The 17,096-nt window shown below is 37.2% G+C and overlaps 1 protein-coding gene across 6 annotated transcripts in view; it reads right to left on the minus strand.

Annotated features, from left to right (window-relative positions):
* ESF1 (ESF1 nucleolar pre-rRNA processing protein homolog) overlaps positions 1-17,096 on the minus strand; it is a 70,094-nt gene that overhangs the window by 32,123 nt on the left and 20,875 nt on the right. For all 6 annotated transcript variants that reach the window (XR_008619384.1, XM_055090788.1, XM_007113174.4 and 3 more), the window contains exon 9: positions 16,665-16,826. Coding sequence is in view for 5 of the 6 variants with exons in the window: in XM_055090788.1 (XP_054946763.1) it covers positions 16,665-16,826 (162 nt within the window). In the remaining variant the exon portion in view is untranslated. The remainder of the gene's footprint in view (positions 1-16,664; positions 16,827-17,096) is intronic.

Consider the following 17,096-nt stretch of genomic DNA (forward strand, 5'->3'; position numbering starts at 1 on the left):
GGGCAGAACAAGGGAAGTAAAAACACATTTTCCCCCCCAGAGAATTTATAACCACAAGCCCACAAATCCATGGGTTTGTGGCTAGAATTCACACTATTTGTGTGGCCCCAAACACCCTAATCCAAAAATTTGGTTTCAATAGGTCCAGGATTGGAAGTGCCCTTAGGTACCTGGCAAGTACTCTCTAAAAGAAGTATTTTTTTTGACTCAGGCCTCTGAGAATTCCCATAGGTAAAGAAAGATCCAAGAACAATTAGATCACAATCAAAATTCAATATGAACCAGAGTAAGCTGAAACCAAATAAGTCAGACCTATAAAGACTATAGATTTTGGGCTTCCCTGGTGGCACAGTGGTTGAGAGTCTGCCTGCTGATGCAGGGGACACGGGTTCGTGCCCTGGTCCGGGAAGATCCCACATGCCGCGAAGCAGCTGGGTCCGTGAGCCATGGCCGCTGAGCCTGCGCGTCCGGAGCCTGTGCTCCGTAACGGGAGAGGCCACAACAGTGAGAGGCCCACGTACCACAAAACAAAAACAAAAACAAACAAAAAAAGACTATAGATTTTGGAATTAACAGAAACAGAATATAAAATCAGCACATTTAAAAAAACAAAAGAAATTAAAAGATTATCAAAAGCATGAGACAGATTTGGGGAAGAAAAAAAAGTTCCCGAAATGAAAAACATAACTGAAATTATAAAGTTAACCAAGTTACACAGCAAAGGTAAAGAAAAGATTAATGAAATGAAAGACAGAACTGAAGAAATTACCCAGCATGCTGCACAGATTCAAAGGTATGGAAACTATGAGTTAGATACAGAATGAGAAGGTACTACACATATCAAATGGGATTCCCAGAAGGAGAAAATAGAGAAGATGAGGAAAAGGTAATATTTTAAGAGAAAATGGCTGAGAAGTTCTCAGAATTTTAAAATGAATGGAAGTTACTAATCTTCAGGATTCTGGGTATCCAATTAATTCTAAGCAAGAATAAAGGTACCAAGCAAAAAATTACCTACATATATCATAGTGAAACTCTAGAACACTGAAGTATTTTCAAAGCCAGGGATAAAAGACAGCACTGTGGAATAAGGCCAACCCTTTCCTGACAGGGTTCAGAAGTGGGCCTCTGGGCCCTGAAATTAAGACAGTGTATTCTTTAGTTACACAGGCTTCCTTACCTGTAAACTCACATCAATAGGGCTCAAGGGGAAGCCCTGAGTTCACAGTAAATTTGCCCCTCCCCAGAAAAGGATCAAGAGGTGACCAGCTTGGTGCATCCATGGCAACAGCAGATACCCTTCCCTCCCTAATCCTCAACATTCAGCCTCACCACCAAAATCTTGAACTCAGCAGGAATAATCTCTCTGTGCCTTTTATCCCGCATTCATCTTAGTCACCACCAAAAACCCCTAATCATCAGGTTCCCCCTAATCTCCCATGTTCTAATACTCAGAAGTTAACTATACATCTACTCTCTCTGTCACTATCTCCCTCCCCCTTCAATTCTCTACCACTAAATTCCCTGGAATTCACAGTACATCATCAGTAAAAACTCAATTATTGTATCTCTTAACACTTTCTTCATCTTGCTCTAACTGAAGCCTGGCTCTCCCCTGAAGATACTGCACAAGGCGGCAGATTCAAGTGTTTGTTGGTGCTGCTGCTGGTGGTGGCAGCAGCGTTTGGTTTCTTCACAGAGCGCTCACACCAACTGACCTAGGGAGGGGGTGGGTGTGTGGGTCATTAGTGCTCTTTATCCAGTTCTAGGAAGTGTGTTACTGGTCCAGGGTTAGGCAGAGTAACTAACTGACCAATAAAACAGAGAGCCAACCAACAGATCCACACAGTTTTGAAATATTGGTACCTGACAGAGGTGACATGTCTGATTACTGGGGGAAAGATTATTCAATAAATGGAAGAGGATAAAAAAGATCTGTCATGTAGAAGAAGTTGAAATTGGATTCCTACCTTATATCATACCCCCCCCCCAAAAAAATCAACTCCTGATGAATCAAGGACTTAAAAGTCAAAAATCAGTCCCAAATGATACAAACCCATCTCCCATCAATGTTAACAAAGTTAAGAGCTTTAATGAGATATAGTTCATATACAATTCGCCCATTTAAAGAATAAAGTTCAATGTTTTTTAGCACATTCACAGATACATGCAACCATCACCACAGTCAATTTTAGAACATTGTCTTCTTCTCAAAAAGAAACCCTATCTCTTTCCCCTGCAGGACACTCTGACATCCCCCCACCCTCCAACCACTAATCTATTTCTTGTCTCTATTGTCTGTTCTGCATATTTCATATAAAATATGTGGCATTTTGTGACTGGCTTCTTTCACTTAGCATAATACTTTCAAGGTTCATCCACTTTATAGCATATATCAGTACTTCATTCCCTTTTATGTACCCAGACTTTTCAGAAATACTTATAAATTAGATGAAAATATACACAATGGAAAGCAAAGGAGTGAATACTGAAATCTGGATGATGCTATTCTTAGGTATGGGGAAGCAGGAAAGATCAGATGGATAAATTTAAGTTGTTGCACAATTCTAGCTTTTATAGTGGGTTCACTTTTTACTAAAAATAAATAAATAAAAGAAGGTCATGCTGGACCAATGATGAAAGAGTGTCTTAATCCAGAGATTACAATGAATACACTTATGTGAACTAGAGGTACATAAGAATAAAAGGACAAGTTTAATAAACTTGACTATACCATTTTTGTTCTTCAAAAGACACTCTGAAGAGAGTAAAAACGAAAATCACAAACTAGGAAAAGCTATGTGCAAAATATATTGCTGATAAAAGACAAGCCCAAAATACAGGAAGAACTCCAAACAGAGGAAGAACTCCTATGAATCACTAAAACACAGACAAAGAACACTACATAAAAAATGGTCAAAAGACATGAACAGGTATTTCACAGATAAGAGAGCAGGAAAAAAAATATTCTTTTCATTAGTAATTAGGCAAATGCCTGAGCAATCCTTTAAAAACGTAAGGGGCTTCCCTGGTGGCACAGTGGTTAAGAATCTGCCTGCCAATTCAGGGGACACGGGTTCGAGCCCTGGTCTGGGAAGATCCCACATGCCACGGAGCAACTAAGCCCGTGCACCACAACTACGGAGCCTGCGCTCTAGAGCCCGCGAGCCACAACTACTGAAGCCCGCGTGCCACAACTACTGAAGACCGCGCGCCTAGAGCCTGTGCTCCACAACGAGAAGCCACCGCAATGAGAAGCCTGACCACCGCAATGAAGAGTAGCCCCCGTTCGCTGCAACTAGAGAAAGCCCGTGTGCAGCAACGAAGACCCAATGCAGCCAAAAATAAAATAAATAAAATAAAAATAAATTTAAAAACGTATGTTAGGTCATATCACTTCCATTTCCCATTGCATTTCAAGTAAAAGTTAAAGTCCATCCAGAGGTCTACAAAACCCGTTGTGACTTGGCCACCTCTCTGACCTCACCTTCTATTACTGTCCACTCCCTGGCTCATTCTGCCTCATTATTCCTGAAAAATCAGAAATGCTTTCCCCTCAGGGCTTTTTGCATGTATTGCTTCCTCTGCCTGAAATGTTCTTTCCCAGGATAACACACAGGGTGCAATGTCTTTCCCATTAGCTCTTTGTACAAACGTCATTTTCTCAATGAAGCCTTCCCTTACTGTCCTTTTTAAATGGCTACCCACTCCCACCCATGAACTTCCTGTTCCCCATCCAGGTTTTATCCTTTTGTTTCTATAGCCCTTAATCATCATCTGATTATTTTACCTATTTATTTGTTTACCAATTCCCTGCACCCCCTCTCCCCCAATGTACACACACTAAAATGTAGGACCCCACAAAGGCCTGGATCTTTGTCTGTTTTGTTCAGTGCTATCAGAGAAGAGTCTGGCACACAGAGCAGGAACTCAACAAATATTTGAGAGTAATACACAAATTGAAACCATAATGAGATACCATTAGTTACATACTCAATTGGCAAAAAATCACCTGACGATATAAATTAATGGTGAGGATAAAGAGCTATGGGAACTCACACTACTGGTTAGAGTAAAATGGTACAAGCACCTGGGAAAACAATTTGGCATGACCTAGTTAAGGTAATTGTGAGCATGCTGTACAACCAAGAAATTCTACACATATCAAAGAAATTCAATATATACCTAGGTGACAAGTCCAAGAATATTCACAAAGACATTGTTTATAATAGCAAAACACCACAATAACTGGCAATAGAACAGATATACTATGATATATCTATAATGGAATTCTATGTAACAGTGAAAATTAACGGACATCTTCACATTGGATTATGAATAACTCTCAAAAATAGAACGTTAACCGCAAAAAGCAACTGACAGAAGAATACACAGAGGACGCTTTTATAAACTTCAAAATTAACAAAACTAAATATAGGTTGTTTAGGGATACGCGCATAGGTGGTAAAACTATTGTATAGAAAAGGGGGATGATTAATATGGAATGCAGTTTCATAGTTTCTTCTGATAGAGAAAGGAAGAGGGTGTAACAGAGGAGTCTCACAGGCGACCATATATGTTGGTAATGTTCTTTCTTAAGCTGGGTACACAGGTGTTCATTTTATTCTTTTCCTTTAAACTGTATACATACATACTGTTTACCTTTTGTATCTATGCTCTACTTTCCCACAATAAAGTTGTTTTTAAAAAAAAAGGGTAGTAAATGTTCAGTCTTTAACAACTGTGTGCTAAACTAGGTTTCACTGCCTTTTGTCATTTAATCCCCATCAGAACAGTAGGTACCTAAACTCAGAATTTCTGACACAAGCCCTCTATGCTCTTTCCATGATCACAGTAAACTACTAATGCTATCCCAAACTTCATTATAAGACGGTCCCAATCTATACACTGTTTTTTGGAAAATCCACCTGTAAATTGATGGCTTGAAACTTAGGGGTGTCTAATTGCTTTCCTCCCTGAGAAAGGTTCTGACTACAGAAGCTATTAACATAAGGGCATTTTGAGGTTGCAGTACAACCAAAATGTCATTTCTAAATTAATTAAACAAAAAAATCTTTCTTTAATAAAAATGAAAAGAAATGAAAAGCACTTCAACCTCGCTAGCATTTCAGTATTTAATGACCTCTTAAGCTAGATTTTTCTTGCTGCAATCTAAGTATTTTCTTCCACATATACTGGCCTGAGTTTATATAAGTAAACTGTAATTCTGACTACTGCTAAAAAGACTTCCCAAATAACTATTAGGAAAGCAGTGTCTTCCCAACCTTTTTCCTATTTTGATATAAAAAATAATGCTTGTACAGCACACTGGAGTAAATGGAGGAGGCTACCAGAGAAGGAAACGAAGCTGGGGGCTCTGGTTGGTCTAAAGGCTAAAGGGATCAATACCTGGGCAAATCTGTAATCCACAGGTGGTATGCTGGTTGGGGATCTCTGAAGTAGAGTACCATTTACGGTTTACTCCTTTTCTAGTATTTGTAATTAACTCAGAGTTTATTTCATTGGCAGTGTCCCCCACTGCAACACTGAAAAAGTTACAGAATGAGAATTAATAGAGAATGAAAGTAACACTGAAAATTAGGACTTCAAAATATCCATGGCTTGTTTTATAAGCTAGCACTGTTTCTATTCTTAGGGATTCTCTGTTGACAGAAATCTACTAAAGTAATCTATGATGGGTCAAGCATTCTTTGGGTCCAAAAAGATATCAGAATCTTGGAATACCAACTAACAACATGTATGCCTAGAAGCCTGCAGTGTTCAACAGCAAATATGCAAAGCCTTCCGCTGGCTTTTTTTTTTTTCAAACCTTCAGAGCAGCTTATTAATCAGAAGACAGGCTTCTTAGACATTGTCACACATGTGATCCTGGCCGTAGACCAAATTGTTCCCACACCCTGAGAAGTCTGCTTCTGGCTCGAAATTATGAATCCAAATAAATTATTTTAAAAATATTTTTAAATCTCTCTATGCTTCCACAGAAAGAAGCAGCAACGGAAACCTAAAATGAAATATATTTTATGACAATCTAAGGTGACAATGCTTAGGAAAAGCTTGGTGAAGTCCAAGGCAGACAGATATCCCTAATTTATGCAAGTCAATTCTTAGAGAAGCATATGCCTTCAAAATGCATGTTTCAATTTACCACTGAGGCGTATCATTCCAAACACCAAGGGAACCCGCCCAAGTCAAATTATTGGCACTCATCTTTTGACATACATAGGATCAGATTTTCAAGTTTATGCCAAATAATTTTACAGATAAAAGTTTTCCATGTCACTGAATGAGTAGATTGAGCTAAGGCTATCTCTTGATAGCTCATTTGATGAGAACTATCCCCCACCCTCAATGAAGATTATCATGAGAGGGAGGAAAGTACTTGTACACTCTCTTCCCCTAGTAGATTACATCAGGCAAACAGTGTCACTGTGTATTGAAAATAATACAGAGGCCCTCCCACACGATACCTGCAGATTCAACCTGCTTAGCTACCGGTTCAAGCCACAATATTTTTACCAGCTTTACCTTGGACCTCAAAGTTTTAAATTATCATTGCATTATAGTCACTGAGCAGTTGTCTACAATGGTCTAACCAAAAGGGCACTGAGAAAGGCTGGCAAATCTTTCAGAGTGCAGGAACATGGCATATGGTCCCAAAGTGGGATTAAGTTTTATATCAAACCAAAGATCTACAGAAAGTACTTATACCCTTTCCTTTATGTGGCTTCAAACTTTGAGCCAACTGTAGAAACTAGATTTGATTTTGTGTATTTTATCAGCATTTCTGAGGAGCCTTCATAAATTAAAAAATAAGAAGCTCTTTAGTTAGCACCATGAATTAACAGAACTGTTTCAAGATAAATGATAAGAGGCATGAAGATGTTCTACTTGTAGGAATTTATCCCTAAGAAAATTCAATATAAGGTTATTATGTCCTCCATAATAGCAAAACATTAGAAAGAGCCTAAAACATAAATTAGGTACACAATGGAATGTGATGCAGGCATTATGATTAAAAGATTATTTAGAAACATGTAAAAATAAGTATGAGAAATGAAACAAAAAAGGAGAATGCAAAATGGGAGTATAATCAACTACATGTGCCTGTAGAAGATAATGGATAAAAATGAATGTGTAATAGCTAAAACATGGAAGCAATCCAAGTGTCCATCAATGGATGAATTAGATAAGCAAAATGCAGCATATATACATATATATACACACATACATACCATGGAATATTACTCAGCCTTAAGAAGGATGCTACAACACGGATGAACCTTGAGGACACTCTGCTAACTGAAATAAGTCAGTGACAAAAAGACAAATACTGTTTGATTCCATTTATATGAGATACTTAGAGTAGCCAAAATCAGAGAGACAGAAAGTAGAATGGTGGTTGCCAGGGGCTGGGGGAGGGGCAATGAAGAGTTGTTTAATGGATACAGAGATTCAGTTTTATAAAGATGAAAATGCATATGGAGATGGATGGTCGTGATGGCTGCACAATAGTATGAATGTTCTTAATACCACTGCACTACACACTTGAACATAGTTAAGATGGTAAAGTTTATGTTATGTATATTTTATCACAAAAAAATTGGGAAAAAACCCAAATGTGTTAAAGTAGTATAAGGTTATATGACTTTTCAATCTTAGAAAAAAAAGAACAGCAATCATGAAACTGCTGAAAGTAGTCTGAGTGAATTCTGTCAAAATAACACATGGAACATGTGTGTGAAAAATGACAGTGTGCTAGCCAGGCAGTCAGTATATAGAATGATGACGTGGGACAACCTCAAATAGAATAGGCAAAAGCTCTGCTTTAAAGACCAAAGAATTCACAACTTCAAACAAATCACCATAGCTGTGGGCTGCGGGGAAAACAATACATGAAACATACTCTCTGTTCCTGAACCGACTTTGGGCAGATTGTAAATCTAAGGCAAAGTAAAAAAAAGTACTACTGTCTGGAAATAGTAGCTACAGATGCAAACAGTACAACTGACATGACACACAGGCAGAGAGGGAAAGGACCACATTAAGAGAATCAGCTTAGATGCTGGCAACCAGAAGCACTTATTGATTTATGTATTTAATTGGGATCCTAAAACAGCAGACCAATTAACCTAAAACTTTAAAAGATATGGGAATTTTTAGCACTTTCTGAAACTACTACTATTATAAAAATATCTTCAGTTTTACTTTAGATCTTTTTTTTAAAACCTTCTTGGAAAACTTAAAAAAAACTTAAATCTTAATACTAACAGAAAATTATTGTTAAAATAATCCAGGAAATTCTTAGAAATTTACTGACAACTCTATGGAGAAAATGTGCTACTACTGTTTTTAGATAACCCTAGCTGCTTCTCATTTTTATTACACATTCCACAAATGATTTAATTTTTCTTTTTTTGGGGGGGGGGCACAGTAAAAGTTTCAGCTTATTACCGTACAAGGCCCTTATAGTCAACCTGTTAACTGGATGATTTAAGGAAGGAATGGACACCTAAGTTTTAAAATTCAAGCTATGTACTAGCTGTGTACAAGTTATGATAGTGCACTGCAAACTGGTTTCCTCCCCATCACCAAAACATAAAGCAAACTGCAAATTCTTTTTAGCTTATTTTAATTTTCCATTTAATGCTCTCCTCTACACTGAACTCAAAATTTTAAACATCTGGTTATTTTAAAAGTTCTGACAAAAAAGCAGTTTTGAGACTATATTTCAAATAATGGATACACTGGCAATAAATGGAAATGAGACATATAGCCAAAAGTAAATAGTGAACAGGTTTTGAGATGTCTGAAAATTAAAATGTTTGAAACCGGGCTGCCTAGCAAAATGAATGCCCAGCTGATTCAAAACATTTTACTTCTAAATAAAGAATGAATAACAGAATAGCCACAGATACAGGTCATTAATGTCTCTGTGTTTAAGCTTCCCATTGGGTCACTGAATAGAGAAACGGAGATGGAATAAAGATGGAGAAAAAGGAAGTACAAAGGATAAAGAACAGATACCAGAATCAAACAGAACTACAGTTGTGAAGCGTGGAGGAAAGAGTAAGTAGAGGGAGGAGGAGCTGCGACCCCACCTCTCGCCTCCATGCGTGGGAGTCAAGAAAGACTCCTCTTGCAGGGTGAGACAGCAAGGAGTCCTTCCTTCTTCTCTGCCTTCCATGTCTCCTTCAAAAGACTAAGAATCCCACAGCTCTGGGTGTTTCCGACAAGATCTGCCCAGACACTGACAGTCTCACCACTAGTACAGCTTTAAGAGGTCAGTATTCATCTCATTATATCCTTTATCTCTATTTAATTCTGTCATCACAAGAAGTCCACAACTTCCAAATCATCCCTTCTCCTAAAAATATGTTGAATATTCCCATTCCCACCCTTCCCCAAAAAGAACATTTCTACACCTTAGTCCATCATAATCAGTCATTAAGAGTTATTAACAAAATCCTCTTTATTCATTCCCTTGCTAATTTGAGTCTCACTGAAACCTGGTTCTTCTCCGAGGACACTGTTTCTCCTGCAGCTCTTCTAGGTGGTGAATTTTTCTCTCCCACAGTCTGTCCGTCTTGCTACTCACTGCCAACTCCAGTCCACTGGCTGGTCTTCCTCCTAAAGTCCCCAACTTTTAGTAACATGTTATCAGACTACACCACCTACTCCCCTGTTACTGCAGAGATCTAATGACTATAGTCACACCCCTCACTTCTTGAACAGCTAAGCTTTGGCTCACTGCCACTCTCTCCAATTCTAGCCCTGTCATAATTCTTGGTGATTCCAATATCCACACAGATGACTGTTCCAACACCCTGTGCCTCACAGTTCACTGACTATTATCCCATACTCCCTGTAATCTCAGAAACTCCCCCCATAACTAGAACTGTCATTACCCAAACTGCAAACACACCATAATCTTAATTTCAAGTATCATACTCCTCAACCACTAGCTCCAATCCTTCCATTTTATTCTCTCTAATACCCCAAGGCTAACAATTCTTTTGTCTCACAGGGACCTAAAGCCCATCAATCCTCTGACCTTTCCCCCATCCGTCACCCCCAATATACCCTCATTTCCCTCCTAACCCAACATAGATACTATGGTCCATCATTACAATCCCCCCCTCCCCCGCTCATCCCTACTCTCAGCTGATGACTTTACTTCCCATTTCACTAGGAAAATATAAGCAAATAGAAGAGTACCACAAGCTCCCACCACCATTTCTACTCATTACCCTCTGTGACCATATTCCTTCCCTTCTCTCCTGTTACAATGGATGAAATGTCCATGCACATCTGCCAAAGGCCAATTCCTCCACTCAAACAAAAACATTCCAACTCCTTTTGCCTACTTTAGAATGTAGTTCTCTGCATCATTTTTTCCTGTCTGTGGATCACTCCCAGAAGTAATATAGCATGCTGTTATTTCCTCTCATATTAAAGAAAAATGCTCTCTTGATCTCACTTTCCCTTCCAGTTTCTAGAGGGAGTTCTACTAGCATAGGTTAGAATGCTAACTAATAAATGTAGAAGAAATGACAGAAACAGAAAATCAATATTTTGCAACCAACAATATAATAACTGATTCAAGCAAGGAGCTATAAATCTATAAAAATCTATAACATCACCAAGTAAAATGTTGGGGAACAGGATATTCACACACTGCACAAATTACCTATCAGTTACAAAAGAAAAAGTGGAGCTTTATGATGGAAAAATCAGTAGGACACCACCTTAACTGAGTGAGCAAAGTTAACAGCACAAGAAGTGGGACAGACTGACATTAAGTGCCTCCTGATGTGAAGCAATGGGAAGTATACAACATCATTCATGGAAAATTCTTGCCTAAAACTTTACAGTTGAATTGTGAGGAAACAATCAGACAAATCCAGACTGTGGATATTCTATAAGTCAACTACTGTAGACACTTTAAAACTGACTAATCCTGGATCAGGAAAAAACACTGTAAAGAATATTACTGGAATGAGTGAGAAATTTGACTATTTTCACGATATTAAATTCCCTTAGTGTGATAATAGCATCATGCTTATGTAGAAGAATGTCTTTGTGTTTGGAAGTTACATGCCAAAGTATTTTTTTAAGGATGAAGTGTGATGATGCCTGCAACTTCCTAATCGCCAAATATTTTAGAAAAAGGAATTGTCTCTCCTAACTGTCTCCAATTCCACTCCTCATTCTCTCTGAACCCCATTAAGCTCATCCTCCCCACTCCACCAAAACTCTTCAATGGTCTCTACATTGCTATATCCCACGGTCTTTCTTAGTCTGTATTTTACTGACCCATCTTCTCACTGAAATGCATTCTTCACTTGGCCACCTGGATAACCCACAACCTTGAATTTCCTCCTTTGTTTCTGGTAGCTTCTTCCCAGCTGCCTCTGGATGGTCCCTGCTCACCTCTCCTCAACCTCTAAATGCTGGAGTACTCCAAGTGATCAATTTTTGAACCTCTTTTCTTTTCTACCTACAATCACTCTGTTGGTGTTCTTTACTTACAGAGATCTGTACAATGAAGATTCTCAAATTTATATCTCCAGTCTTGACCTCTTCCCTGAACTTTAAACTGGATATCCAACTATCTCCTTGGCATGTCTATTTCAATATATAATAGGCATCTTACATGTGACGAAGAGAATTTCTGAAGTTCCCTTGAAAACCTGTCCAACCCACAATATTTATTATCTCAAGATTATTACAATAGCCTCTTGACTGATCTCCCCAATTTTCTCCTTCCCTGCCACTTTAAATCTACTCTCAAGTAGAGCAGCCAGATTGGTCCTGTTAAAAATAAGTCAGCTTGGGCTTCCCTGGTGGCGCAGTGGTTGAGAGTCCGTCTGCCGATGCAGGGGACATGGGTTCGTGCCCGGTCTGGGAAGATCCCACGTGCCGCGGAGCGGCTGGGCCTGTGAGCCGTGGCCGCTGAGCCTGCGCGTCCGGAGCCTGTGCTCCACTACGGGAGAGGCCACAACAGTGAGAGGCCCGCGTACCGCAAAAAAAAAAAAAAAAAAAAAGTCAGCTCCTCTTTTTATTGTATCTACGGGATGATGGATGCTAACTAAACTTATTGCAGTAATCATTTTACAATATATGTAAGTCAAACTATTATGCTGTACACCTTAAACGTATACAGTAACATATGTCAATAAAACTGGAAAAAAACCAAGTCAGATCTTATTGCTCCTCAGCTTAAACACTCCAATGGTTTCTCACCTCACTCAAAGACGTTCAAGTCCTTTAAATGGTCTGCAAGACCCTCATGGTCTGGCCCCATTACCTCTCTGACATCATCCATTATTCTCTCCTTCACTCACTCACTGTGGTCACACTGTTCTCTGTGCTGCTCCTCAAACACACTAGATAAGCCACAGCTTCAAGGCCACTCACTTGCTATCCCCTCTGCTCACACACTCTCCTCTGCATGGCGCACCCCTGACCTCCACTTCCTTTAGTCTCTGCTCAAATATCTTTCTTACTAAAGACTCATCTGTCTCCCTTTAACCAGAAATATAAGCTTTATGAAGTCAAGGATTTGTATGTTTTGCTCACATGGTGTCTAGAATGGTTCTTGGCATATGCTCAATATTTGAAGGCAAGTTGAGGCACTGCAGGATGATGAGTAGAAAAAAGACCAGATATCCTTTTCACCTGTGTCTATTAACCAGGAGATAACTAAGAGGACTTTTATCATATCTAATCTCCTTTAAGATTATAGACAAAGAAACATGTCATTATCTGTTCATATTCTGGATGAAATTTCAAAGACTAAAATACACGGCTTGCGGTGTCTCCAACAAAAAATTATTATCACAAATTATTAGGGGATGTTATTTAATATATGAGATAAAACTCATTATGCTTTATTTACATGTATATTACAAATTCCCTAATGAGGCACATTCATCGATAAAGTCTCAATATGCTAATTACATGTGTTACTTTCTCTACTCATCAAAATGAGTCAGGCAGGATACCTTATTAGCAACACAATGAGATGGGCAATGTTACTCCACATCAAAACAATGAATTACAACGTTCCTTAAAAGTCAACATTTTAAATCATTTATAATCTCAATTAATAACACTGTATTATCACACCTCCATGAGGAACTAAAACATCAAGAGAAAGAGTAGTTCACTCCAGTTGTTACACCCATGTACCTGTTATCTGACTCCCTTAACACTTACCCTCGAAGAATTAAACTCCTAATGTTACTATATTGTATAATCCAACGTAAAAAGATAGGAAGTTTAAACAGTCTAAACTAAAATTTCTTTCAAGCCATGCCAAAGTGCAGCAACTGTTAGTGATTATTAAGAGTACTTATTTTTCTGCAGAGTTTAATATTTTGGAAATTCAAGCCACAGAAAAACTGATGCATGATATACTATAATCTCATACTGACCCTCTGTGGTTTACTGAAGTATAACATCAAAAAAGTCCTGCGGTTCAGGGTAATTGTTACTGGGAACATACATTTCTTAAGACACAAATTCAACAAAATACACGTGTGACATGAATAGTACTCTGTAGCTTACAAAGTACTCTATAATATCTCAAATTAAGCAAGAAAGGTATTGTTAGTCCCACTTTCCAAATAAGTAAACTGAGATCCTGAAAGAGTAGTTCATTTTTCTCATTTAACATGTTTAGGATGTAAAAGACCCTTGACATTTACATACACAAAGAAAACGCACGCACGTGTGCACATCCATACCAAAGATTCACAGGGTAATAATACCCCATATGGGGCCTTCAAAAATACTATGGTTAAACACTTTAAAAAATGCATTATATAGCAAAATATCAACTTTCCTTCATTCATCTAAGAGTAAAAATCACATAGCGAATGTTGATGATAATTCCATGAAATTGGCACTTTCATCATTGTTGAAGGCATTAAAAAACTGGTACAACCCTTTTGAAAAGCAATTTGGCAGTAATCTCAAGACACAAAAAGTGTCCGTGTCCTTTCCTAGTAATTCCATTTCTGGGAAGCTAGCCTATGAAAATAATTTAAAATATGGAAAAAGCTATAGATTATTTATAACATTCTAGATGTTTGGCATCTGAGATTTAAAATTTGAGGCTTGGACACTGGTAGTTTTAACAGCTTGTGAGAGAACCACAGGTTGATCCATAGCATATGTAAAGCGGCTATGTGAGTGAGGAAGTCATGTTACTAACTGATGAGTGAGCCTGACTGCCAGCATTCGCTTCTCCTTGTGGTCTCTACAAGTTCTCACATGCACAGACGTTTCTAAAATGGGGTGGGTGGGGGGGAATAAGCATCTTTGTTAAAAAATTGTTTTTATAAGTAAAAGGCCCTAAAATAGCAAGCCTATTACTTGGCTGGTGATAAAAGTGAAGAGATCTAAGGAAGTACTGATATTTGTGGGTTTGGGAATGGTAACAGCCTTAGATCAAATTTCTTTTCAATGCCATGGGCCTATTGTAATGAAAGATCAGAAACAGTACTAAATATTCAACAATAGAGAAATGATAAATTAAACCACAATCTACCTAATCACTCAGTGGCTGAATAAGGGTAATGTAATTACAGATGCTAATTTTTCATTTTACATTTTCAAAATATTTTATATGACATTAATATCACATCCACAAATAGCAGTCAAGATAAAAATGTACTGCTAAATATAAGAGGGAACAGTCGCTAATTCATCACACGAGATCAGCATTACCCTGATATCAAAAGCTAATTAAGGACATTTCAAGAAACGAAAACTGTAGACAAATATTCCTCATTAACACAGGTTCAAAAATCTTTTATGAAACATTACTAAACTGAGTCCAGGAATATAAAAAAAGTACAATGAACCATGACTAAGTGAGGTTTATCCTAGGAAAACTGTACTGCTTAAATCTTCCTATGTATCACTTTTTGGTATTTGCACTACATAACTGTACTAATAAAGACAAAGGTTAGATCTGGCCCACTCAATATAGCTCTAAAATATTTAATATAAAACTTTGCAATCAACTTTATTTTAAATCTTCTTTCTCAAATAGTCACCTGAATACCTCAATTTAAAATATGTTCATTTAAAATATCTTCATTCAATAAGCTCATTCTAAGATTAGAATTAAGCTACAATTACAACATACTTGACTAAAAGACAAAATCCAACATTTCTTGGAATCACAAATCCAAGGACCTCATATAAAAAAATTTCTTCACACATCTCTGAGTGGTATGGTTGTATTGCCTTATTGTGAGACTTACTGATAAAGGACACTCAACTCCTTAAAGCAGCCTCTGTGCTCTTCTGATGAACAATCCTAATGATATAGAGAATTCCTCTTTACCTTACACTGAAATCTACTTTCCTTCAACTTTTATCCACTGGTAAAAGCACTGACTTCTGAGGTAGTATGTGAGATTAAGTCTCTGTTTACATACTCAGCCTCCAAGTACTTGAAAATAACTATTAAGTCATTTTTTAGACTTTTCCTCTCCAGGCTAAATTAATTGAGTTCTCTCAACCACTGTTCATAGGTTAACACTACTAAACTTCATTTTTTCTTACCACCACTTCCTGCAAAAGCCAAACATTTAAAACAAATGGGTTATAACATAGCACCATGTTCCCATAGAAATAGGCAGAAGATAAGTGTATATCCTAATAAATTCACTGCAAGTCAATAAATCCTCAAATATCAAAATATCCTAGTTTCCCCACCCCACCCCCCCAAATAAAAACAACCTAAGAAAACAGATGTTTTACTCTCAGTGCAAAAACATACTAGTGTAAGAAACAGAACTGAATATAGAACAGTTAACGCAATGGTGCTATAAGTAGTATTTTTTTCATCTAGAGACAAATTGAGGCTAAAAGAATTGAATCCTTGTCAAAAAATATACCTAACTTTAAAAGATATACATATATGTAAAAAGCAGTAATTTGCAAAAAAAAACCCACATTATTTGCAAAGGTACATGCTGATTTGCCCAGGATTGTTAAGAAAAAATGCATATGCTGGAAAACAACCCTCGTTTATCCTAGCTTTTCTTTGTTTAGCTTCGACATGGTTTTAATGTTATTGCACTAGTATTTATTGGGTTATTGAACTCTTCAAGGCAGTTATAAAAACCACTTACGATGCTATACTTCTTTGTTCAAAAATACTCAAAAATTGCACAATTGAGACAGAAAACTATGTATTACATATTTTGTGTTAGTGAAACTCCACTAATTAAAGTCTAGTAGCAGTTACTGGAGAAAAATCCACTTATTAATAACATATTTTGAAAAAAGTTTAATGACTTTAGAATACATGGTGCCTGGATTCAAATTTCTATAACCTGAGAATACTGGAATCAAACCTAGGAAAGGTCTACTTTTATAAATGGATAATTTGTAGTTAGTAAATTAAAGAGACAAAGAATAAGCCGCAGGAGTAGAAAACACTGGTGCTAAAGTGAATTAAATCATGCATGCAGATATCATATTATCTTCCTCATCAAAACACTCCTTGAAAATGTGATTTTTTAAAGTTTATGTTTCCAAAGAGTTGATCTTCTTTTCTTTCATATCCAACATCCCAAAACGAAGGAAAACAAGTGAACATTTAGTTAGTATCTAATTCTTACCTGGAACCCACTTAATTTCCATTTCCATATCATTTTCTTTGCCTTTCTTTTCTTTTTCTTGAATAACTTGCAAGAGCTGCCTATATTTAGCAATTTGTTCTTCATCATCCTTCTGGCTTCTTTTTGTTTTCCCATCTTCTTCTACACTGACTCCATCATCACCTAACAAAAAAATCAATTTCATTTAATACACAGAAATAATTTACTTCTAACTTCAGTGTTTAATCTCAGTCACTGCAGCACCCTTCTAAACAACGTCAGATACACTATAACAATAGAATATCAAAATCAGACTTAAATTTCTTAATACAAAATGAATTAAATGACTTAGGTCTTGTTTATAATAAAAATAAGTTGTAATATAAGTTAGCATGGTCACAATATTACACTTGGGAATCTCTTTTTATTAAAATTCATATTTCAAAATAATCC

Source organism: Physeter macrocephalus, chromosome 14, assembly GCF_002837175.3.
Source record: "Physeter macrocephalus isolate SW-GA chromosome 14, ASM283717v5, whole genome shotgun sequence".
In the NCBI taxonomy this organism is placed as follows: Eukaryota; Metazoa; Chordata; class Mammalia; order Artiodactyla; family Physeteridae; genus Physeter; species Physeter macrocephalus.